General features: G+C 30.1%; 2 protein-coding genes across 3 annotated transcripts; both read right to left on the bottom strand.

Annotated features, from left to right (window-relative positions):
• Positions 1-185: 185 nt before the first annotated feature.
• LOC131660764 (uncharacterized) lies at positions 186-3,348 on the bottom strand. Its single transcript, XM_058930078.1, has 5 exons — positions 3,064-3,348; positions 2,783-2,830; positions 2,422-2,671; positions 2,233-2,308; positions 186-1,820 (listed from the first exon to the last, which is right to left on the bottom strand). The coding sequence occupies exons 1-5, from the start codon at positions 3,078-3,080 to the stop codon at positions 1,747-1,749; spliced, it is 465 nt and encodes a 154-aa protein (XP_058786061.1). The 5' UTR covers positions 3,081-3,348; the 3' UTR covers positions 186-1,746.
• LOC131660762 (aminopeptidase M1-like) lies at positions 3,063-10,910 on the bottom strand. 2 transcript variants are annotated; one of them, XM_058930076.1, is made up of 22 exons: positions 10,647-10,910; positions 10,397-10,542; positions 10,100-10,202; positions 9,787-9,973; positions 9,602-9,695; positions 8,617-8,770; positions 8,381-8,485; positions 8,126-8,242; positions 7,784-7,897; positions 7,133-7,315; positions 6,742-7,027; positions 6,537-6,658; positions 6,363-6,460; positions 6,100-6,277; positions 5,893-6,007; positions 5,751-5,818; positions 5,567-5,641; positions 5,107-5,184; positions 4,153-4,968; positions 3,827-4,016; positions 3,364-3,714; positions 3,063-3,154 (listed from the first exon to the last, which is right to left on the bottom strand). In XM_058930076.1, the coding sequence occupies exons 1-19, from the start codon at positions 10,860-10,862 to the stop codon at positions 4,783-4,785; spliced, it is 2,625 nt and encodes an 874-aa protein (XP_058786059.1). In that variant the 5' UTR covers positions 10,863-10,910; the 3' UTR covers positions 3,063-3,154; positions 3,364-3,714; positions 3,827-4,016; positions 4,153-4,782. The 2 variants fall into 2 exon arrangements, with proteins under 2 accessions (XP_058786059.1, XP_058786058.1); XM_058930075.1 differs by lacking the exon at positions 3,364-3,714.
• Positions 10,911-27,313: the final 16,403 nt, after the last annotated feature.

The raw sequence follows: 27,313 nt of genomic DNA, 5'->3' as shown, positions 1-27,313 counted from the left end.
ATAAAGAGCGAAGTGATTTAATTGCTTCTCGATCCCTTATGCGAGATTATACCTTAAGTCTGTATGATGAGACTCTAAATCTCTCAAGTAGAGTGTCAAGTCTCTCGGGCAAGACATCAGTCTAAACTCTCAAGCAATACCTTTAAGTTAAGTCTCTCGAGGCAGACTTCGATCGAGTCCCTGTTTGAGGAGACTTTAAGTCCCTGAGGCGAGTTTATGTGTTTGAGCTTGTCTAACGAGATCTTAAGTCCCTTAAAGGAGGTGTTGAGGTGAGCCTGTTTGATGAGACTCTAAGTCCTTCAAGTGGTATTATACTTTAAGCATGTATGATATGAGTATAAGCCCTCAGGCAAGGCGTTGAGTCTCTCGGGCAAGACTTCAAGTTAATTTTCTTAGGCCAGACTTCAATTGAGTCCCTCAAGCGAGACCTTAGACTGGATCATGTCTGAGGAGACTTCAAGTCGTTTAAGCGAGGCGCTGAGGTAAGCATATTCGATGGAACTCTAATTCCTTCAGGCAAGTTTAAATGTTTGAGTATGTCTAACGATACTCTAAGTCTTTCAAGAGAGGCGTTTAGGTGAGCTTGTTTGATGGAACTCTAAGTCCTTCAATCAAGATTATATGTTGAGCACGTCTGATGTAACGCTAATTCTCTCATGCAAGGTGTTGAGTCTCTCGGTCAAGACTTTAGTCCAAACCCTCAAGCAAGATTTTTAAGCTAAGTCTCTCGGGCCATACTTTGGTCGAGTCCCTTAGGTGAGACCTTAAGACTAGGTCATGTTTAAGGAGGCCTCAAGTCCCTGAGGTGAGTCGTTTAGGTGAACATATTTGATTAATTATAAGTCCTTCGAGCGAGTTTACGTGTTTGAGCCTTTTTGATGAGACTCTAAGTCAGCCAGACAAGGTGTTGGATGAGGTAATCCCTTGTGTATAGCCCATTCATACTTCCCTTAAGGGAGCAATGATCTCCCTATGGAAGTCCAACATATTTGCATTCCCTTGACGAGCGACAATGACCTTTATGTGGATGTCCAGCATATTCGTATTGCCTAAATGGGCGACAAATATCTTAGTGTGGAACTCCGACATACTTAACAATGAAACATAAATGTTCCCCTTGTTCATAAATATTCCAAAGTTCATACATAGGTGGGCGATATGCCCTCTCGAAAATTCATGAATAGTTTAACTATAATAATATATTAAACAAGTTTCAATTCCTAGGGATGAGTCCTCCATCCAATACATTCTCGTTAATATGCTTCATGTGGAAGCTCCTGAAATATACTATATAGTCCTTCCCAGTTAGGTTGCAACCTTCCCTACTATGAAGACAAAATCAGTTGCCTCAACACTAGGTCACCCTATTATATTTTCCATATCATTTACGGAAGAATTGCTGAACTGAAATAATTTGAATTTTTCCAACATTTATTATGGTTTTAACGCTTCCGTAGATGTACTTACGGAAAGAACAATTCTTTTTTAAAAAAAGTGCTTCTGGAGATGCATCTACAGAAGCTGAGGACATTATTAAAATTTCAGCAGGTACTTAAGATATTCTCTAATAATTGTTATTATTATAAGTTTAAATATAATAGTAAATGTTATATATATATATATATATATATATAGTCGGTTACACCACTGAAATTAGGGGTGGCAAACTGGCATCGGGCATGTCCGTCCTGCAAAAGCCCGTAAAAAATAGAGCAGGGCAGAGGAGTCATAGTTGAGGTTGCGGGCCTAAAACCTTACTTCACCCCGCATAAAAGTGCGAGCGAAGCAGACAATGTCAGCAGACACTTCACCTTTTAAGCCTAAAAAAACATAAAATTGTGTTAATTCACATGCCCGTATAAACCCGCAAAAAAAATACATAACGAACATTAGAATGTGAGAGTCTAAATCCTTGATATGTCCCGCACAAAAGAGCCGGCAGAATGGTATGCTCAACGGACCGGACCCGTTTTGTCACTCAAAATATTATTATAAAAGATATTACTAAAAGATTTAACAAAACATCTTACATTTATCAACTCCAAATGTCCTTCTATTTTCCTTTTCTCTACAACCTGACATACAAAATTGCTTCCTCTAATCTGTATATGCAATGAAGCTTATCTCCAGCTTTCAGCTTTTTGAATTTAGCAAAAGAATATCATCCTTTTCCAAGATACATTTCCATATTTGACTTGTTTGATTTGATTATCTTACATGGAAGATGCTCACCTGTGTCGAAATCCCGAATAAGAGACGAAGTAATGTCGGGACGGGGAACCTTATGTACCGCTTCAGCTCGGAAATGCTGCACGATCGCATTTAGTCAGTAAATATAATTGATAATGCCACACTATCACATAAGAGAAATAGTATCATGTAGTATTTTAATTGACACAATCAGTTAAGGATATTCATTACAAATACTTCGTTGCCTCTCTTCCCAGACTTGCTGATTTCTTTCAACCAAGAGAACTCTTTCTGCAACCCTCCAACACTGTTATTCGCATTGGAAGGTTCCCCAGCTTCTCTTTCCTTTTTGACTTCTTTCAGTAAAACATTAATCTCAGGAAACAACACTTCTGCTGGAGCATGCTCAGTAACATCACGTGGTTCTTCCTTAATGTTTGCAAGCATCCCGTAAAGTTGATCAGTGTTGAGAGGCACAAATCTGTATAGAAAAAACTATCGGGTATGAGTATAAAACTGTTTTAAACAATTACATGCAACCTTATAACAAACTGATGATAAATTGATTTTGATATCATAATATGTAACTTACCCTTTCAAGATTGGAAATGACATCTTCAAATTTTTTCTTTGTTGTTTCCTAATAAACCAGACCGATACAATGGTTAAAAGACCTGGTTTTGCTTTGTCTTCAAATATATAATAATATTTGCATGCAAGGTTGCTTCTCAAAATGGTTAAAAGACCTGTTATAATTTGATGCTACATTATCTAATAATCATGAATGACTTTAAACCATGCCTTGGTATAATAACGTGTAATTCATTGGTATAATTTTTTGTCTTTACTGCACATCATAAGGTAACTTACAACCTTTTATTCTCTTTCATTTAAGATTCTCTTTCTCATCGAAAATGGTCTTCCGCTTTTCATTCCAAAAAATCTCTCTCTTGGTGTTAGGATTCTGCAAAACATCATCTCTGTTAAGCCATGATCCTGTCACTCTTAAGCAGTAGTAAATCATGAAAACTTCCACAAATTGTGGACTGAAAACACAGTTTAATAAAGAAAAAAACGAAGGAAACAAAATAGATAGGACAGAAATGCCAGCATGAACAAAAGAATAAAATCCAACAATGACTATATTTATCACCAGCTAACAAATAAACAAACCTGTTTTTCAAAAATCATTAACATCTACCACTTTTCAAAACCATTTTCATCTGCCACTTTTCAAAAACATATTGCATCATGGAAAAGGCTTCAAAAGGGTTGGAGCTGTAATGTATCTAATCATGCAATATAAAGAAGGACAACACATCCATTGTATTTGTTAGTGTTAATCCGCCGTGTAACTCTGTATTCACTATTGCTACACGGGCACACTTTGAGCAGCGATTAACACAGAATGTACACAATTTTGACATCACTGACCATGGTAAATGTTTTGCTTATGTCGGTTTGACCATAAATGAAATTGCATACATTCTGCCTTTCCATTGCAGACCTTAGAATTGATTCCACCTCAACAAAAACATTTTCGGAAGTTGTTTAGACTATATTTAACAGTAAAATTTGGTACTAAAATCAAATAATTAAAATTACCTAACACAACAAAATGGAATTTGACACTAACCTTGAGTTGTTTCTTGATTAAAAAAACCTTATCAAACTCAAATTCTTTCATTGTCCTTCCAAACTTAACTCAAATTCTATCTGATTCAGCTGATACAGGTTCATAATTTCTTCTTCTCTGAATTCTACAAAACACATGAATTCTCCAAGAACTCATCAACTAGTCTTTGCTTCTGCCTCAGTTTCCGAACCTCTCGTGCATAAAACAAAACAAAATCAACAACATTTATTTCACATATTTAATTCAACAAACACCACATCAGTGTCATTGTTTCATGTTTTGCAATGGAATAAAAGTGGATGAAAATGACTAATGAACAGACTTACCAAGAGTTGTCATTAAACTCAGCTACTTTATTGCTGCATCAAATAATAAAGATACCCATAAAATACAGATTTGATTTATTTTCCTTTCTAGAAATAAATGACTGAAACATACAAGGGAAAAAGTTCAACGAAACACCTAGAATTTTATCTCATTTCCATAAGCATGACTCGCAGATTCAGATGATATTAGTACACACTAGTAGGACCATTCTTGGCTACAATAATGCTGATCTATGAACATGACATTTTTGGTGAATGAGCTGTGGATTTGATAGCATTTTTAGCATATTGATTCTGAAATTTTGACAAAATAGAAACGCAAAATAAATGCAGACGTGAAAGTGGGGGTTGTGAATTTCCTTGCCATTCTCTTTAATTTGAAGAGTAACAAGCATTATTTGGAATACAAGAAATCTAAGCATTATCAATCATTACCGTTCTCACTAGATTAGTATAAATCTCACGGTTATAATAAATGCGTTATTCAGAAAATGGTCCACCTTAAACAGACTATCATATCAAGTTCAACCGAAGAAATTCAACTATTATTACTTAATTAGTTTCTGGGCCTTTGAAAGAGACGGCCATTATTATTAAGTGAAACTATATTCAAACAAGGGTAAACAGGGCCTAGTATTTCCTGTAAGCCAACTCCTTTATAACATCAGCAAGGCCCTTTTCATTCTGAACATTCTGAACCCAATTTGCATTTATATTAACTCGCTCGAGGCTCTGCGTTAAAGTTCTAACAATGGCAGGCATAGGATGGCTATCAAAGAATTCCTCCACTTCCTTCGCCTTCTCAAGGGAAGCAAACTACGCCAACAGAAAACAGAAAAGAAATGGAATTATTATTGAGCATTCTATTACTATAATGCAACACCAGAATTAGGGGATGTCAAGCATGCTAAGAAAAACATTGGAAAAAGCATAGAGAAAGGGCAGAAGACAGACCGGTGAGACAATTGCACTGACATAGTTAGTTAATAAATATCCAGAACCATAAGTTTTTGAGATGTTGTCCCAATTTTCCTGTACAAAAATAAAGAACAGTAAGGACATGAATATAGAAAGGAAGTGCAGTTAACAGAAAGCAAACATCATAATCTCTATCAAATTTTTCTCTTCAATATCAAAGCGCAGTGTAAATCATATCATGCTTAGAGATAAACTATGACAGATGTAAAGAAATCTTGGCAAAGGATTTAAGGAGGTATTTATACTCTAGTTCTATGATCAAGTTTTCTCATAATAGCAACAACGAAATTAAACTTTTTCTAATGATCAATTCCTAAACCTTAAAAGGAATTTAACAGTGAGAAAATTAAATCAAAATATGCAGTACACTTCATTTCTAATCAAGGTTTTTCACACTCCAAATGACTACAGCAGTACTGTGATGTGATAATTATACCTTAAGCCATGACCAAGCCACATCTCTTCCTTCCCGACTGACACGGAGTCCATAAACAGCATCCTGACTCCGGACCTTGTACACTCATGAACACATATCAATTTCCAAACTAATAATGATAATATGACATCATTTGAACATGATTATGTATTATGAGTTCAAATAATATCTTAAAATTACATACCTCCGAAGATAACATAAAGTTAAGAGCTTCAAGAATTAGGTCTGGATCAGATGAAGAAGACAGCGAGCCTACAAGCATAGAAAATATTAGTATCTAGACCAAGAAATACCATGGTATGCACTCACTGAAGATATTTCTTTACCCAAAATACGTGTTTTCTCCTGACTTAAGTCAGTTTCTCTGTATACTTCCAGAAGTGATTCATAACCCGACCGATTAGATTTGGTTGTCCGTCTCATTACAGCCACATAAACTGTCTGCCAACATTAATAAAAGTCATCAAAAGAAGAATACATAAGAAGATCTCACGCGTTCAAAATTTCAAATGATGCTGCAGCGAACAGCGAACCTTTCTTATATCAGGAGAAAGAAGCGGAGTATTTCTGCCTTCTAAGAAAGCCTGAAATCGCTGGCTTGCTTCATCCAGTGTCAGATCATGTCCAAATTCAGCAAGGGAAGTCAAAAATTTTCCTCTCAACAACGCATCATCATGAGTTTCTCCTGGTTTAGGATCCCAACCAAGCCTCCTGCAAAGCAATATAAACAGGAATGTTGTAGCAGAAATACTCTTATTCCTAAAAAAATCATTAACTGCAATAAAAACCAACTTACTCTGCAGAGAACTGAAGAAGGTTAATGGAAAACTGTTTGAAATAATCTAGTAAGTCCGGAACTGCATCAGCTGCAATACGTTGAACTTTTTGACTTATCTATAAAACAAGAGAATTGAAATTAGATCCAATAAATAACCTATTAACTATCGCAATATTGGGAAGATAGCATTACAGATATCAGGTTAGAGAGCACAGTATAATCATCCTCCTCCCTATAAGCTGCCATCAAGTTAAGCAAGGAGGTCAATGATTCTTTGCGAGCCATACAAAGTGCAAATGTATCATCCAAAACTCCTGTAAAAGTAGTAACTCACAAGTTATCAGTATTTTCCTCTTCTACCTTTGGAACTAAATTGGCAAGAGATTATCTAATATACCAAACCGGTCTGATGGAGACAATAATTTTTTCTCTATTGCATATCTAAGTTTAGCAGCAAGCAACTCATCATATTTCACCCTGTAGAAACCAGCCTGCTCCACATTAAGTTTAATCCAAGATTTGCCGTCTTCGGCAATGGGGGAACCGAGTAACTCTTTAACGTCACGCGTTTCAGATTTTGTTTTGAAGAGGAAATTTTTGCAGACGTCATATGAGCCAAAGCATAGTGTTATTGGAACAATCCATTGGCCTTCCCCTTGAGCACCACTTGTCAAGAATTGTGACTGCCAATAAACATACAAGGCTCTCAAGTTACAATAAAAAGAAAGGGTTTTCTCTCAAAAATAATAACGAAAAGGAACTTATGAAAAGGTTGGATGCAATGGTACCTGATCAAACTCCAAATTCTGATTATTGACTTTAACAGATACAACAGGATATCCTTGTTGCTTAGTCCATGTGGTCATTAACTTATTCACAGGTTCACCAGATCCTTCCTCAAGTGCAGCCCATAAATCCTCAGTCTTAGCATTTGAATAAGCGTGCTTCTTTATATAAGAAGCTAGTGACCTCTGGTTATGTAAAAAAGCGATGTGTGGAATTTAATCACAAAAAGTGTGATATATAACTTGGCTTGGCCATATTCTAGTTTAGGCATCATCTAAAATTATACGCAAATTCTGGTACATCTACATATGAATCATTGAATGCATAAAATATGCCTTGCCAACTACTCTGTGCAACCTACCTAGTCAACCCACTCCATTCAAATTGAAAAATCTAAAATCTGGCAACAATGTTTTACTTATGCTGTGAATAGATATACTCCGGTTCCTTTCTAAATGTCGCTTTTGTAGAAAAGGAACAAAATTTATTGATTTGCTTGGTACGTGTAAAAAAACCTTAAAACAACTAAAAAGAGTAAAGTGATTATAATTTATCATCCCCATGTGAGCAGTTCACCGTGGGTTCTCATTCCATAAAATTTGGCATTGAAAATAAAGTTTTATATGTAAGTGGTAAGAAGGCCAAGTATCAACCTGAAAGCTTTCAGCACCAAGATAGCTTTGCAGCATCCTAATAACAGATGCACCTTTGCAATAGCTTATTGCGTCAAATATCTCATCAATCTCGCTAGCATGATTTATCTCTACCTGCAAAAATAGTTTGCGAAGATTAAAATAGACAGACAATATGATTAACTTTCAAATTGTTTATTTCCTTTAATTCAATAGATATAAAATTAATACTATAATCAATGGTATATAATGCATTGCATGCAAAATTAATCTGCGTGAAATTCCAGATCAGATACTTATAAAGTGAGTCAAATCCCTTATTAGTGGCAGACAGAACCCATGAAAACTGAGACTAAACATTACCTCAATTGGGTGGGATCCGGCAAGCCCATCCAGTCTAAGACCCCCCTTAGATTCATCAAGAAATTGAGACCATATTTTCCACTCAGGAAACAAGCCATCAACTGCTAAATAACTCACCTGACCACACCAAAAGAAGGCGACGTAAGAGCAAAAGAAAACTGCTAGTTGGTTATAGATGAAATATAAAAATTAAAAAGCACCAAGAATAACAAGACTTTGTAATGGTAATAATATGATGTGAGTAACAAAACTTACCCAAGTTGCAAAACCCTCATTCAGCCATAAATGGGTCCACCACTCCATTGTAACAAGATTGCCAAACCATTGATGTGCTAGTTCATGAGCTACGGTAATTGCAACCTTAAGAGCAACCAAAGAATGTAAGAAATATTTTCTATCCTTCGGATATTAATAAAAATAACTGGATTTAAATTTGAAATTGGGGAACTCAAGTCACCGAGACAAAAACAATTTTTTGAAAAGAACATTACCGACTGTTTGTTAGCGGCAGCAGAATGCTGATCATCATAGAGTAAAGCATTATCCCGGTATGTAACCAAACCATAATTCTCCATGGCTCCAGCAGCAAAATCAGGTATTGCAATCATGTCCAATTTTGGCAAGGTGTAAGGAGTGTCGAAGTAACTGTTGAATATCACAGTTAATTAACTAATGAATGATAGTAATACGAGCAGATGAAATGAAGACTAACATATATATAACCCACCATTATCCACTTGCAAACCTATTATATGAAGGGTGGCAATGTCATATGGAAGTAGAAAGAAAGACTTTATATAAACAACCACAAAAAAGTTTGACGGATGTATAAAGGTCTACAAAATAAGGATTTTTCCCGTTAATATAAGAGCTGTTAGTTTTTGGAAGGAAAACATACCAAGAAAGGATAGAAAACCAAACTGTCCCTGGAAACCGATAGGGACTTGGGTATTATGGGGTGCCCAAGACCCAAGTTGAGTAGTATGAGATGCTTAGCAGAGTATTTAAGTGGCTTGATTGGCTCTTTACCCTTGATTTTAAGGTAGGGTTCCCCCAATGCTTGGATTCATATCACTTGGTATTAGTGCTTATTGTCTGTGGCTCGGAAAGGGCTACCAAAAGTAGGACTGACTAGTAAAGGTCAGTTAAAGTATTGTAGAGTGCAGCAACCGGGATGTGAGCTCTTAGGGGTTTGGGTTGGGTATTATTGGGGTACCTAAGTCTTAGACAAGTAGTATGGGATGCTTGGTGGGGTATTTAAGTGGCTTGACATCTCTCATCTGCCTGTTACTAGATCTTGTTTCAATTTTTTCTATTCTTTAGTATAGTAGTTGTCAGTTGAGACCCCAAAAAATATATAATTTTTCATGTTTTTCCACGACAAGGTTGATTAATGGAATTGAAAATAAATATAGTCCAGAAATTTTTGTGCTATATTCCCAACAGAGTAAAAAAAAAAAGGATTGTAATGCTTACTCCTTGTAAAGTCCCAAAGATTTCACAGCAACATCAAGTGCAAATTTCCCTTGGTTTGTTTTGCCGACTTGACAATACACTCGGACTTTGACCCCTGTAGAGATGTCGAATTCAAGAACAAAAGGGAAAGTCAGAAGTAAAAAAAAGGGCAATAACTAAAATATGCGCAGCAAACATGACTTTACCATTGGGAGTATGATCTTCCACGTAATCAAACAAACCAACGACGATAGCAACCAAATATGTTGACATGATTGGTGATTCTTGATATGAAACAGTTTTGAAATTGTTATCAATTTTTTCTTCAGCAACTGGCATGTTGGAGAGAGCAACAAGGTCGGAAGGCACATCCAATGTAATCTTGAAAGTGGCCTGCAATATTAATTAAACACAATGAATAGTTGGCCAAACCTCAAGGCATTCATCATTAGATACAGTAGCCATGAATATTTTCTAGTTGTGTGCTTAACAAAAGGTCAATTAAAAAGGGAAAAGGACCTTGCAAGCAGGCTCATCCCAACAAGGAAAGCATCTTCTGGCATCAGCTGCTTCAAACTGTGTAACTGCCATATTCCTCTTCTCACCGTTATGCTCATATTTGCTGCGTATATATAAGCATGTCCATATGATATATAGTAACCAATAGAACTATCAAACAATCAATTTAGAAACCAGTAAAATCCCAACTTTTTAAGTTCAGTTCTTATGTAAATTCGATTCAACGATCAATCCCGAAAATCATTTTGCTTTCAACTTGTTAGTGGAACTTTGAAATCAAGCAAAGAAAAGAGTTACCTTCTGTAAAAACCTTTCATTCTATCATTCAATATCCCATCAAACTGAATAGACAATAGACCCAATCCAATAGGTATTTCCTCTGAAAACTCCAAGACGAGAATCTCATCATCATCAAACAATTCAACTTTTGAAGGTTTGAAAACCTACAACATAGACATTCATCAATCCTAAATCAGAAAAAAATAATAGTAACAGAAAAACTCAAAACTCAAGTGGACGAAAAAGAGTTGAGAAATGAGAGTAGTACCCTGGAGGAATCGTGGTTGGTGAATGAAACGGTGTCGTTAGCGACAGTGAGTTCAGCGGCATTGAGAACGATGAAATAAGTAGCGGTGATGATGTCGAGATCGACGGCGACGGAACCGGAGAAACGGCATTGGATGAGGTCGGGTTTAAGCTTAATGTCGTAACGTTTTGGAACAGCGAACTTGGGAAGACGAGGTTGTCGTTTGAATTCATCCATGATTGATAATTCCAAATGAAAAAGAACTGACCAAGACAATGGCTAGTTCTAACTGTCACACTTTTTCAAATTATTTGGAATCAGTTATACTTCACACTTTATTTCATTTTAATTTAATTAATTTTGTTTTTAAAGTAATAAAAATATATTTACTATAAATTTATTTCCTATGTACATAATTCTTTTTAAATAGTTTTGTTTTTAAAGTAATAAAAATATATTTACGATAAATTTATTTATTTTCTATTTATGTAATTTTGTTTTAAAATAAACTATATTTACTATAAATTTGTTTATTTTCTATTTATGTAATTTTGTTTTTAAAATAAACTATATTTACTATAAATATATCATCATCATCATATCATCATATCATATCATACTTAATTATAATCCTAGAAGTTCTTCCCACCAACATTTCCCGCCAAAATAATATTAATAATAATAATTTAATAAAATAAAAAATAAATTAATAGAAAATAACTTATTTAATTGGATAAAAATAAAAAAACTTACACTTCACATTTTTAATACACTCCACATAAGTTCTTCCCACCAACATTTCCCGCCAAAATAATATTAATAATAATAATTTAATAAAATAAAAAATAAATTAATAGAAAATAACTTATTTAATTGGATAAAAATAAATAAACTTACACTTCACATTTTTAATACACTCCACATAAGTTCTTCCCACCAACATTTCCCGCCAAAATAATATTAATAATAATAATTTAATAAAATAAAAAATAAATTAATAGAAAATAACTTATTTAATTGGATAAAAATAAAAAACTTACACTTCACATTTTTAATACACTCCACATAAGTTCTTCCCACCAACATTTCCCGCCAAAATAATATTAATAATAATAATAATTTAATAAAATAAAAAATAAATTAATAGAAAATAACTTATTTAATTGGATAAAAATAAAAAACTTACACTTCACATTTTTAATACACTCCACATTTTTCAATTATAAATAATAAATTAATAAAAAAATAACTTACTTAAATAACCCACTACTTACTTCACGTTTTTAATACCCTCCCCATTTTTCAATTATAAATAATAAATTAATAAAAAATAACTTATTTAAATAACCCACTACTTCATCATCATCCTACTAGCAAAAATAACCATAGTTAATGTTTGATTCAATTCCACGTTCCTAAAATTACCACATGCTATGTGCAACTTCTATAAATATTGTTGCTTTTTTTTTTTTTAAAAATTGTAAAAAAATTGTTTCATAAGCAAATATGCTTTATAATAGTTGACATGAAACACTTCATGTCTCATGTTCTTTAATTTTGTCATCAATTATCTAAAAGACATATGGAGATTAAAGTTTATTGTCCTTGTTTCGAATAAGAAGAATATATGTTGTATATATTTTATTGGGTTAAATATGTTTCTGGTCCCTATAAATATCTCAACTTTCATTTTTAGTCCCTATTAAAAAAAATATATTTTAATCTCTATAAAAATTTCATGCATGCAATTTTAGTCCTTGTTATTTTCTAAAATTTTAAAAACTATTTAATTATCCTTAAACTTTCAAATTAGAATTTTTTAAAATAAGAAGAAATAAATATGAATTTTTTAAATTTCAAAAGATAATGATAAAAATATTAAAAAAGAACTCGACTTAGAAAACAAAATTTGAGTTTCTTTTTTTCAGAGGAACTTTTTATAACGTTGTAAACATATCTTCAAAATAACCATTCAAAAATACACATTAGCTTAACTGGAGGGACTAAAATATATATATATATATATATATATATATATATATATATATATATATATATATATATATATATATATATATATATATATATATATATATATATATATATATATATATATATATATATATATATATATATATATATATATATACATATAGAGGAGGGATCAAATTACACCCGAAGAGTTACACCACGAGTTACACTCGTTCAATAATTACATCTCGAAATAATATTTTTTAAATTCAACCGTTGGATTGAAACATAATATCATATAGATCATTCCTATAAAGTTTGAGCTTAATCTATAATGATTTACTATGTCATTGAATAACATCAAAATTAACGTTATATGAAAGCTCATTTTGACGTTAATCTTTGGATATTTTGATGATATAGTAAATCATTATAGATTAAGCTCAAACTTTATAGGTATGATCTATATGATATTATGTTGCAATCCAACGGTTGAATTTAAAAAATATTATTTCGAGATGTAGTTATTGAACGAGTGTAACTCGTGGTGTAACTCTTCGGGTGTAATTTGATCCCTCCTCATATATATATATATATATATATATATATATATATATATATATATATATATATATATATATATATATATATATATATATATATATATATATATATATATATATATATATATATATAAAATAAGAACTAAAAATAAAAGTTGAGATATTTATAAAAACAAAAAATATATTTAACCCTATTTTATTTATCTTCAGCAGCCAATGCTTTATGGTCTTTTGTTCTTAATTGGTTGGAGGTGGATATCAGAATTGTAGTAGACTCTTTGGAGAACCATTTCTTCTCTTTCTCTGACCTTCTTAATTCTTAAAGCTAAAGTTTATAAGGCTGTGTACAATAGTTTGCATATTCAATACCTTTTTTTTCCACTTTTTATTCTCCACATCATCTTCTCTGTCTTCCACATAATAGTTCAACTCTCATTTAACTTTTACTCACTACAATGGTTTTGTTTAATAAAATTCAACCCTTAATCCCACCATTTTAAACAATCACTACAACCAATAAAATTTTGCAAAGTAATATATGTGGGGTCACAGTTTCTCATTCAACATGTTGAATGTTTTCTGTGAAGTCAAGACTCTCAATCCAATGTGTTTTGATGAAGACAAAATGAATGTCAAATAATCATATCAAAAAGTATGGAAAAAGGCTTCAAGAACAATGTATCAATTCAAGTGTTCAAGACTCATCATGTGTGAAAGCTAGCAACAAATATATCAAGAATTATATTTTGAAGACTAGCATTGATCTTGATTTATTGAGGTATAAGCATGCAATTTATGTTGATAACTTAGTGCTCAATATTTTCTATAATTCACTTGCATGCATAAGTTATTTATGTTAAAGTTCTCAAATTATCATGCATCAAAATATTTGACTCAAAAGCATAAAATGCTTATTTTTATCATGTATTATATATTATTTTTCATGTTTGAACCATGATAAATTATTTTCAAATATAATATATTTACTTGGATAAATCAATAGATAATTGCTTAAGGTTTGTTCAAATATTTAGACAATTCTTTAAATATTTTTTATTTTTCAAACATGCAGATTTTGGTAAATAATGGTGTTTTCAGCGGCCGTAATAGCACTAATAACTGCCATAATTTACACCGGTTTGAAACAGTGTTTTATTTGAATTTTGAAATTTGCTGCCAACTTTTTAAGTCAGGTAACCATTGGAACCGACTTAAAAAGTACTGTACGGATTTAATAAAAAACAGCAACTTTTTAACACATTTTCATGCACTCTTCATGAAACCTTTTCATTTTAAATTGACATTTTTTCATGATATTTTTTCATGACTTCACCATGGTTCATAAAGGTGTTATGCTCTTATAAATACAATAAATTTCAAATTACAATTCACCTCTTCCATTGCAATTTAACATCATATCTTTTTACTCAAATTTTCAAACAAGTGTTTTTGTTCTTAATATTTCATAAAGAATTTTTTACATGTATGTTCATAACATTCTAGAAAATTCATATAATTCTCATAAACACTTGAGCACTATATTTTCATCCTAGTGATTGATATATGTTCATCAATATTACTACTCAAATATATTTGGTTATTATTGACTTGCTATCCAGGATTGTTGGAAGCAAGGGTTTTTGATTAGTGAGAGGATTGTTCTCATAATCAAGTTAGTAAATCTAAGAGGATTGTTCTTAGTGGTTGAAATCTTGTTGTCCAGGATTGTGGGAAACAAGTGAGTCATTAAGGGAGGATTGTTCTCTTAATGTACTTAGTGAAAATCCAAGAGGATTGTTCTTGGTGTTTGGTGTGTCTTGTGTAAGTCACAAACGATAGTAAAATTTCTTTCATGTTGAAAGGGGACTGGAGTACTCTCGGATTGTGAGGGGAACCAGTATACATCATTGTGTTCTTTACTTTTCCGCATTTACCGCTTTCACAAATCATAACCAGAAAAGAAAGTAACATATTTCTAAACTCTTGCACCAAACCAGAAAAATAAGAACAACAAGTATTCAAAAACTGGATAAATCTTCAAAGTCCTAATTCACCCCCCTCTTAGGCGCACTCAATAAACTTACAGTTTTCAACACATATTAATCCACATCACTTTCAACTCTTTATTCAACACCTCATTGCACTTATTCAACTATTGAATAATTTTTTCAACACCCCATTATAAATGGTCTAAAGGGAAAAGGGGTTTTATTTAACTCTTGGTTTGTTGGTGTATTTGTTATTTTGTTATGTAAAAATAACGTGTTGTTCGGTGGTGGTTTTAAAGATACTTCGGAAAATGATCCCAAGTCTCTCTTTTTATTTGTTGCGTTGATTGATAATGTAATCTTTTCTTAACCCTTTGTTTTGGCTTAATAGGCGACCTTAACTCTTTTATTGTAACTCCATATTAGTATCATTTGCTTAACTCTTTATTAATATGATTTCTTTAGGTACTATACTTTTCATAATCTGATTTGTTTAGGTGGGATACTTTTTTAAGTTTAGGTAATACACACAAATAATACTACATGAATTAATAAAAGAAGTTTAATAATTTAAACAAAATCTAAACTGTTATGAATAATTGGATGATTTGTGTCTCGATAACTTCATTCCTTATTTAATTCATTTGTATTTACTATATTGTCTATATGATGTCTTTTAAATAGGACCAATCTCATTGTATACGATTACATCAATAAAATAATACAGAATTATTCTCATCTTTCTCTCTTCTCTTTTATCTTCTTTCTCCTTATTTCATAACACGTTATCAGCACGAAACTCTACCAAATTTTTAAAAGTACAAAAATTGAAGAACAAAAGTTGAAGAATTAACTATAAGAGGTAATATCAATTTATTATTTTATTCTTTTTAATTTTCATAACCTGTTGTAAGTTTCTATAATATAATTTATTAAATTATCAATAATCCCTGAAGGATTACAAAACAATGTGTTTGGTATATAGTTCATGAAGAATTTACTATGCATCCCAGAAGGATTGCAGGAAGAATATTAAAATATCCCCGAAATATTTCATAAAGATTGTTTTGTTATATCGATCTAAAAATTTGTAAGGCTATGTACAATGGTTTGCATATTCAACACCCTCTTTTTTCACTTTTTATTCTCCACATCATCTTCTCTTTCTTCCACATAATAATTCAACACTCATTTAATTTTTACTCACTACAATAATTTTGTTTAATAAAATTCAACACTCAATCCCACCATTTTAAACAATCACAACAACCAATAAAATTTTGCAAATTAATATATGTGGGCCCATACTTTCTCATTCAACATGTTGAATGTTTTCAACACATATTAATCCACATCACTTTCAACTCTTTATTCAACACCTCATTGCACCTATTCAACTATTGAATAATTTTTTCAACACCCCCACTGTAATTGGTCTAATTTGTAATATGTTCATAAAAAGATTGTCATTCCAGAAGAATGACACCAATTATTTTACCGCATACCAAAAGAATGGTTATGGTTATATTTTTTAGATTGTTTATAACAAATTTTTCAATTCATCCCAGAAGGATGATTATATTTTTTAGATCATCGTTTATAACAAATATTTTAATTCATCCCAGAAGGATGATTATATTTTTTAGATCATAATTTATATTACTACCTCTGTTCCTTTTTATAAGAGACAAGTCACTTTTTAGATTCATTGAATAACCAATGCATTTGGTCTGTTTATAGACTAGATACATTGATTATTCAATGAACCTAAAAAGTGAATTGTCTCTTATAAAAGGAACGAATGTAGTATTAACGAATCACGGAAGATTTGATCTATAATATTAATGAATCCTAGAAGGATTTCATCAATTATATATTTTTTTTTTAAAAAAATATTGCATCAATAATAGTGAAGTATCTCAAAAGGATCTGACAATTGCGCAATTTTTTCTCTTTAATCTTGTTTGATGATTTGAAAAATAAACAAAAAGATTACATCATCCCTGAAGGATTGTTCAAAAATTGTATTTTTTTTTCTAATCATCCTAGAAGGATTTTCAATAATATCGTTCGTTGAAGGATTGTCCAACTATTTTTTTTATATATCATCCTTTATGATGATTGAGCAATTGTTTCAAAAGAACTAATATTTTAATATCAAACATCTTTGAAGAGTTATAATTTTGTGTTGATCGTTGTCTCTTAAATTTTTTTGGTGAATTCTATAAGAGTCAGACAATCAAGGAAATACTCTCAAGAATATCTTTGAAATATTTTACCATATTTAGTTATTTTTAATATAGCAGTTAAAAATATTATATTGCAATAATAGTTTAAAATATTATGTTCCTGATTCTTATTTATTACTTATATTATTCTATTGAAATCTGCTTATGATATTTTTATTTTATTTAGTTATTAATGAATATTCTTTTTTATTCTTTAGATTTAGTTTATAACAATTAAATAAAATGAAAATTAATCATTTGTTTAAAATATCTATTTTTATCTTGATGTTTTGATAACAACAAAATTTCAATTATATTTTCAATATATGTTGTAAACAAGCATAATCGGTTTACAAATCATAATTGTAAACCAGAAGTTTACAAATCAAATTTGATAAATTAAACAAGCATAAAACATAAGCATAAATTGTTCGCGGTGCGGTTTGGGCGGTTTTGACGAAAAAAATCATCCGAACCGCAAGAGAAAAAATCGTGCGGTTTGGTTTGGTTCGGTTGGATTTTAAAAAAAATCCGAACCAAACCAAACCAAACTAATGCGGCTTGGTTCGGTTCGGTTGGTTCGGTTTTTTACAAATATTTTATTGAATCATACATATACATATAGATGACAACATAACTTTGTATTTAGACATTCATACACTATCAAATAACAACAAAACTCATCATTTTTTGACAACAACTTTCTATTTAATATGTAAAAATTAAATTAGACAAAAGTGAAATAAAAAACATAAAATAATAGTATAAAACAATATAAAAATTATTAGAATGAAAAAAAATAGAAGAGACGAGAGGTTAGTGAATGTGAAAAAGAAAAAACAAAAGAGTTGAGAGATTAGAGAAGAAGATGTGCGATAAAAAAGAAACTAAAATAGGGAACATTTGCATAAAAATGAGAAGGTGAAAAAGAAAGAATATAAGAGAGTAGAGATTATAGAAAATGAGGAAAGATGTATGTGGCAAAGAAGGCGCCATCATGCTATTAGAGATTTAAGAAGATCGGGACTAAAATCATATGTTTAAGTTTGGGTTGAATGTGAGATAAGTAAAAGTTAGGTTGTAACATAATGCGGTTTGGTTCGGTTTGGTTCGATTTACAAAATACAAACCGCAAACCGAACCGAACCGTGCGGTTTTGTTAAAAAATGACCCAAACTAATCCGAACCAAATGCGGTTTTTTGCGGTTTCGGTTTGGTTTGGTTTGCGGTTTTCTATTGGGTTGGTTTGGTTTTGATCACCCCTAAGCATAATTGTAAACCAGAAGTTTACAAATCAAATTTAAGAATGTTGGCAAAATCGGTTGGGTCATCCCGAATTTATTATGATTTATTATGATGTGAAAACTAGCAATGAAGAACCAGAAATTTCTTCAATCCCGAATGTATTATGATGCGAAAACTAGTATTGAAGAACCAGACGTTTCTTCAATCCAATAAATTTTGTGTGTTTCTAAAGGAAAATAAAAATCTGAGAAATTGAGTTTGTCATGACATTAATTATTGCATCGACTAAAATATTATGTAAATATTTATTGTCTACTCACCATAACCAGAAGTTTGTGAAGTTATTTTCTCAGACTAAGATCTCAGTTTCTGAATTTTTCAGAACTTTATTGATAAGTATCACATATATTATTAAAATTAATATCAAACATCTTGTAGCATATGTTTATAAAAAAAATGGACCTGAAGATCCATTCTTTAGACGTCTAAAGTTAATTGTATGATTGATAATTGTAAGATCATAAGTTATAAGTTAGATATTTGAAACACAAAATATTAATATTAATATATTCATTCGCATTAAGCCAACAAATTGTTTTAGGATAATAACCTAATATCTCTCATCTAAGTAAAATATCAGATGTGTTGTGATTATTCAATTGCTCCAATATAGTACACTAAAATGAGTTTTGAAATAATATTGAGAAAATATCTTTTATATGAATCCCATATTTGAGGATGTATCTTGATCCAATAATTGGATACTCGTTTGAAGCCTAGTAGGCTGACTATCAATTGGTAAATTAATTTTCTCAATATTATGGGGAGAGAACAAGTAGCTGAAAGTGTGAACCAAAAGTTCAAATCTGAACCAGAAGTTCAATTGATAAAATAAATTGTTATCTTGATCCTCGTACAAACCAATATGAACAAAAAGTTCAAAATATTATTCATTTGCAAAGTTTATGAAATAAATTACCAGCTGTTAATACTCCACTCAAGGTGGATTCTCCAACTGGATAAAGCTCATATTGCAAATGAGTTGTAGCCGCGCCTGAAGCGTGGTATGAAAGTCGGTTCCAATGTTAAAAGTCCTCTACTAAGAAAAGAAACTAAAGTTAAAGATGACCCAAGTGAGTATATGAAAATTCTAAGAGCACTATGACATAATTTATTTTTCAGTTCCAGAAGAACTAATCAAGTACTTGAAATATGAAATAAAGAGATCTCGATAAATCATGTCATGAATGAAATGCGATGGAATCGAAAGTAAGATAACCAAAATAAAGTCAATATTGACATTGTCTTCGGATAAAATATAGCGCTAAAGATGATAAATGATAACGAGCATCATGAATCAAAGTCTATCAAAGATTGTAGACAAAGTGATAATTAGCCAAATGAATATATTCAATTGAAGAAGAATTAAACTCACTTTACAAGTGACTCGATTTTGAACATGTAGTCCCAACACCTTAAGGTGTAAAACCAATCGGATATAAATGAGTTTTTGTGAAAAATCAAAATAAGAATGGCATAAAGTTTGATTTGTTGCTCAATGATTTTTACAGAGACCTAAGATTGATTTTGATGAAACATATCCACCTATAGTGGATTTAATTAATTCTTCAACGTTTGATTAGCCTTGTAGCATATGAAGGTTTAATATGAACACGATGGATGTTGTGACATCTTACTTATACGACTCACTTGATAATGATATTTATTGAAACTCGCTAAAGGGTTTAATATCTCAGATATAGATAATTTTGGATATCGAGAAAGCTACTCCATCAAATTGAACAAGTCTCTCTATGAGTTAAAATAATATGGACATGTGTGTCTCAATGAATATTTTCTAAGGGAGAGATACACAAATAAGTTCATATGTCTTTGTATTTGTAAATGACATAAATATTATTGGAACTCCTGAAGAGCTTCCAAAAGCTATAAATTGCTTAAAGAAAGAGTTTGAGATGAAGGATCTAGGAACGACAAAAGTATGTCCAGGCTTACAAATTGAGCATTTGGACAATGGAATATTTGTACACCATGAAGGTTATATAAAAGAGTATTAAAACGCTTTTATATGGACAAATCTCATTAAGTTTCTACTCCAATGATTGTTAGATCATTAGATGAAGAGAAAGATCCTTTCAGCCCTCGAGAAAAGGATGAAAACTAGCTTGGTCCTGAAGTACCATGTGTCAGTGTGATTGGAACACTGATGTACCTTGCTAATTATACACGTCCTAATATATCATTTGCAGTCAATTTATTAGCAAGATACAATTCTTCGCCTACACAAAGAAGTTGAAACAAAGTCAGACAAATACTTTGTCACCGCAGAGGTTTATGTTACTTATCATATCCTTATAATGGTATATCACAAATATGTCACTTGTTTACTTGTGGAGGTACAACAATTTCATGGAGATCTAAGAAACAACTCATGGCAACAGCTTCATCAAATCCTTCATAACTATTAGCACTACATGAAGTCACTTTCAAGAAAAACTTTTAAGCAACTATTACAAAGAATATTGTCTCACATATAAATGTATGCATGAGGGGGAGAAATAAATATGTTCTGCACTCTTTTTCCCTTCACCATGGTTTTGTCCCACTGGATTTTCATGGTAAGGTTTTTAACGAGGAAGTTCTCATTCAAAGGATATTGTACTCTTTTTCCTTCACTAGATTTTTTTCCCACTGGGTTTTTTCTAGTAAGATTTTAACGAGGCATATCCACAACATCCAAGGGGAGTGTTATGAATAATTGAATGATTTGTGTCTCACTAACTTCATTCCTTATTTAATCCATTTGTATTTACTATATTGTCTATATGATGTCTTATAAATAGGACCAATCTCATTGTATACGATTACATCAATGAAATAATACAGAATTATTCTCATCTTTCTCTCTTCTCTTTTATCTTCTTTCTCCTTATTTCATAACATAAACGTATATTTTTATGAACATTAAGAATTTTAAGTATAAAGTAATTCCAACAAAATGTTACTGTTTCTTGTTTTAGTTTCAATAAAATAAGAAATTTATTAATTAAATTCCAAAAATTCAATTTTAATAATTTAATTCCATATATATATATATATATATATATATATATATATATATATATATATATATATATATATATATATATATATATATATATATATATATATATATATATATATATATATATATATATATATATATATCATACAATATAATAAAGCAAAATGAGATTTTTGGCAATTTTGACAAATGTCACAGTTCTAGAGAGCTAACTATTTTTATTATTTCTACATTAGGAAATCTTACTATAATTGTTAATTTAATAATTCAATTTTTAAAAAAATTATTATATATTTACTTAGGTCTTATCAATATTATTTATAATTAATAATTAATAATTAATTATCAGTCTATTTAATTTATAGATTTTTTATAATAATTATGGACCATTTATTTTCCCCAAATTTTTTTCACGTGAACCAACTCATTTTCACAATTCATCAGTTTCAATGATTCCAATATGATAGACTTTTACGCTAAATCAATTCAGTTTTCCATTTCCAACAATTTTCATGCCTTTTGATATTTCTTTCACATATTAATCAAAATATTCATTTATTCAAATTCAAACAAGGCTTTTGAATTTTCCTCCTACATTAAAATACAAACTTTTTGAATTCTAACATATTCCTATATAAACCTTAGAGAGCCCTAATCCCATTTCAGAGCCATTTCTTTAATACATATTGGTTTTTTTTGTGAAGTTCATAAACTTTTAAAGTTTTTGAACAACAAAGGTAAAGTTTGATTCTTGATTATTTTTGTGTTTTAGAGATCTAAACATGTTGAGTTTTTTTCTGAAAATCCAGTAAATCCAGGTTTTCTCTCTTTGTTTCAGATCTGCCGAAGGGTTATGCTGTGGAATTCGTCGCCGCCCGAAGTTTGTGGTGGTTAGGTGGTTTCGCAATGGGATGAAATTGAAAAGGTTTGGGTTGGGTGTTTGGTTGGGCAATTGTTAGTAGATATTGATTTTCTGAATCATGTATAAAATATTTGACTTCGGTAAGGGTAAGGATATCAAAGGTTGTTGTTATAAGTATGTGATGTGTCTTGGGCTTAGGCCCTCCCTTTTACCAAAAAAAAAAAAGTATGTGATGTGTCTTAAGTTCACATCATTGGTTGCTTTTTTGATTTTTTCGGGAGATAACTTTTTGATTATTAAAATTTTTCAGATTTAAAAATGTTTGATTTTGTGTGTGTGAACCGTGAAGAATCTGAGAGGAGATGATAGTTCGATTAATGGTGGGTTCCATAGCATTACTGATAGCAATGTTCAGTTACTTTGAGACTTGAAGATGAAGATTGTTCATTTTTTTTTAATACATGTATTCCAATTAAAAAAAATAAAAACGAAATTTTATTTTATTTTATTTTTTAATACATGTATTTCATTGATGTATTTCATTATTACTATTATTACCATTATATTTAAAATCCACAATAATCCATCCTTAGCTTTATTGTCGTTACGATGTAGATATACCTCCATCTTATTACATTTATCATTTCAATATTTATACTAATTACTATTATATTTAAAATCTACAATAATCCATCCTTATCATTTTTGTGTGTCAAGTTATTTACTTTGTATTAAATTGAAATAGATCTTTGTATCTTATCTTTTTACTTCGTTTATTTCAATATTATCCTTTCTTTATATTCAAAGTTTTTTTTTTTTCTTCTTTTGACCATATTACATAGAAACTTAGTTTAACTTACCTATTTATTCTTTTAAACCTATAACCAAAGTATGAATTTAGAGCAATAATTAAATAATTTATTAAATTTAATATTATTTTGAGAATTTGAAATTTGTTTAACATAAAATTTACTTTGCATCAAAAGTAAATTTTATCTTATTAAAAAATAAATAAAATAATATATAATAATTTGTATCTATAAATAAAATAAATAAAATAATACATAAATTTATTACTATAAAATTTGATATTGTAGAATTTGGACAATTTATATTCTCTTACTATATTTAATAAAGATCAATAAATTAATTTGATATATTTTATTATATTCAATTTTTTTATCTTCTAATATCGTAAGAGTCATTTTTCATTTGTGTTAGTAAAATATTTTAGAGGCTAATGTAGTTTGACATTTTTGTTTTTGTTTTAGTGAATGAGATGATATAATTTTATTACATAAACCATATATTATTATATATTATTATTGAATAGATTCATATTAAAACGGGTTTTAGTTTATAACTAAAATACAACTTAATATTTATGGTATATTTAAATTTAATATTAGAAATATTTACATTGAAATTACATATAATTATATACTTATGCAAATTGTATTTATACAAAAAATTACTATAAATATTTAATTTAGACATGAGACAATTATGATGTGTGAAAAACGTAACTTTCTTATAAAAAACACAAATTTGTCATTCTTTTTGTTCAATTTATTTTATTATATATTAAATAAAAGATCTATTTTATACATTTTTTACGGGTCAATACTACTTAAAATAAACATGCCTTAGGGATCAGGACTACTTAATTTTTTATTATTTAATTTATTTTTTCTACTAAAATAGATAATACATACGAGCCGAGACTACTTAATTTGTATTTCTAATTTTATTGAATTAACACAATTTCCCTTTAAAAATTAATAAAATAATTCTACACTATACAATTAATTCATATTTGGATCACAAGCACGAATTGATATATTTTTATTTATTATTTTTAATAGTATATTTTTTATCTATATTTTTTTAATCATTACTCTAACATAATTATTTACTACTTATAATAACGTTGTGCGACCCGCCGTCATCCAAATAGATTTGATGATTTTTTTATCTTTTGATTTCCTTCTTTAACAAGTTTTCCCAGTATCAATACATATTTATTAAACTCTTTTATGTAATTTAAAGATTTATACTATATTTTTAATTATTATTTAATTGATTACTCATATTTAATTTTATGGGAGACATTTAAAATATTAATTAATTAATTCAATTATATAAAAGAGAATAAGTTACAAATATGAAAAAGTTTACTGTTGATACAATTATTATTATAAACTGTAATAAGTTATAAATATTTTTATAAACGGGAAAAAATCAATTGATGATACAATTATTTTTATAAACAGGAATAAGTTGAAAATATTTTTATAAACGGAAAAAGGCAACTATTGATACAATTATTTAACGAGTTAATTTTTTTAAAAAAATTTACACAAATTATTAATAAATTAGAAATGTCCAAATTATTTTATAATTTACAAAATAAATTAGCTAAGTAAACTTTTTATGTATATTATTAATAACAATGACATTTTATCTATATAATAGTAATTTAATTATAAGCAAAATTTATAAATTATAAGTGTTTTTAAAATAAAAATTTTTACTTATAAAATATTTAACCCGTGCCTCGCACGGGTCTAAGTACTAGTATATATATATATATATAAGGGATAGGATCAAATGACACAAAGGTGTCAAAGTTTAATTGGACACCAAATCTCAACCGTTAAAATAATTGATTAAACGGTGATACTAAATGAAATAAAATAATAATAATAAAATATATAGCATATTTTCCCCCTAAAAAATTGGCTATTTAGTATCACTATTTGATCAAATATTTTAACAATTGATATATATATATATATATATATATATATATATATATATATATATATATATATATATATATATATATATATATATATATATATATATATATATATATATATATATATATATATATATATATATATAATTCTAACATTGACAGAATTTCACTAATTTAAATTTTAAAAAAATGAAATGTCACTACTTTGCCTTCATGTGATAGTTTGAGTTCTACTTAAAAGATCTTTCAGAGTTTATCATAAAATTTCATTATTTTAAAAAATAATAATAATTTTTAATACCAAACTAACTAATATTTTTCTATAATTTTTTAGAATCTCTAACCTCATCCCTTGAGTTTCTCATGCACCATGTGCGTTGCCAAAAATGCTCATCTGTTTTCGTAGATGTACATTCGAAAACACATTTTTTATTTCAAAGTTGTTTTGTTCTGTGGTAGCATCTACGAAAGACTTCCTTAGATGCATCTACAGAAGCATTTGATGTTATATTCGCGTCAGACTCTTCTCTTCTCTCATTTTTCACTCTTCATCTTCTCAAAATCTCAACTCAAAAATAAAACTTCCACCAAAGTTGTAACACCCTTCTAAACCCCCGCGACAATTAATGAAATAATCAGAGTGAATATAAAACAAGGGTTCCACAATTAAAATAAGGGTCTTGCTAACCAATGCCCTCAGGGCAATGGTTAATCATTCCAAAAAAAGAAAATATTTTATAAGAAATTTAACATTTCAATTTTCAAGGCATTAAATACGCAGATTACCGAGATAAATTTACTATTTTTAAAGTCTTAATCATTGCCCTGAGGGCACTGGTTAGCATTTTCCTTAAAATAAAACCACATTATAAGTCATTTGTCATGCTTTATTACGAACGATTCACCAAAATAACAAAACCATATTCATCACAGCGGAATAGCATGAACATCACCAAATATAACCCAATGGAACATAATCCAAACCAACAAAATTTAGAGTACAATAATTAAACTCTAAGTCTAACGTTCCCCGGTGTTACAAATCAGAGCATGACACGGACGCGAACTAAACGGACTAGCCTATAAGCTATCCTCACCAATCAAGAGCCGCTACTCTTCAATATGAAAATATCAACATGTAAGGGTGAGTCTCATTCACAATTAATAAATATTATGCATTCATAAGCAACAAAACATCATAATATATCATTCACCCAATTTGTAGCATATTCAGATTTTCAATTAGCATTCATCAATCACAACAAATACATCACCCAACATAACACTGAAATCCATTCAATCATGTTATGACAAAAATGCATATGAACCAACTAACACTATGCATGTGGTACCAATAAGCCATGCAATTAATCCACCTGACCGATCTAAACATCACCGAGATACGGCCCTACCGGCACAAATTCCACACAATGGGAATTATCCGCACCATTGATCCAAACATCGTCGGGATCCATCACCAAAATGATTTATGAATGAATGCACACATATGACATACATACAACATCATCGATACGATGAAATACATTGTCTCACCATAACTCACCATTATCATCACCAACAAGTATGCACATGTCTCCGTAATCATTCAATCATTTACACATTTATAATAATCAACATAGTAATAATCACAATTCATCCATCATTATACCAATACATTGTCATACTCACAAAATCACATATACGCACAATGTTCATTTCACCAAAGCAATTAAATCGAGTTTTAAAATAAAATCGGGTTAGTGCCCATCTCACCAAATTATCATATAAAATATTTAATTAGCTTTGCAATGCCCAAAACGGCACCTAAAAAGGATACACGGATCAAAAGATACGTTGTTTCAAAGTTGAGAAAATTTCTGCACCGCAGGGTCCGTTTAGCGACCATCCAGCGCGCTTATGGAAATCAATTTCCAATAACCTCGCTTCAAGCGATCTAATATAGTAGATAACTACGTTGGGACCTC

Source organism: Vicia villosa, linkage group LG3 (assembly GCF_029867415.1).
Source record: "Vicia villosa cultivar HV-30 ecotype Madison, WI linkage group LG3, Vvil1.0, whole genome shotgun sequence".
Taxonomy (NCBI): domain Eukaryota; kingdom Viridiplantae; phylum Streptophyta; class Magnoliopsida; order Fabales; family Fabaceae; genus Vicia; species Vicia villosa.
This window is presented reverse-complemented; position numbering and strand designations above follow the sequence as displayed.

Coding starts and splice junctions, on each gene's coding strand:
- LOC131660764 (XM_058930078.1), bottom strand. Junction 2,672..2,782: donor TCATTTCCAATCTTGAAAGG/GTAAGTTACATA, acceptor TTTTCTATACAG/ATTTGTGCCTCTCAACACTG. Junction 2,309..2,421: donor AGAGAGGCAACGAAGTATTT/GTAATGAATATC, acceptor GCGATCGTGCAG/CATTTCCGAGCTGAAGCGGT.
- LOC131660762 (XM_058930076.1), bottom strand. CDS start 10,862: ATGGATGAATTCAAACGACAACCTCGTCTTCCCAAGTTCGCTGTTCCA. Junction 10,543..10,646: donor CCAACCACGATTCCTCCAGG/GTACTACTCTCA, acceptor TCTATGTTGTAG/GTTTTCAAACCTTCAAAAGT. Junction 5,185..5,566: donor TGGCTTGGTCATGGCTTAAG/GTATAATTATCA, acceptor ATTTTTGTACAG/GAAAATTGGGACAACATCTC.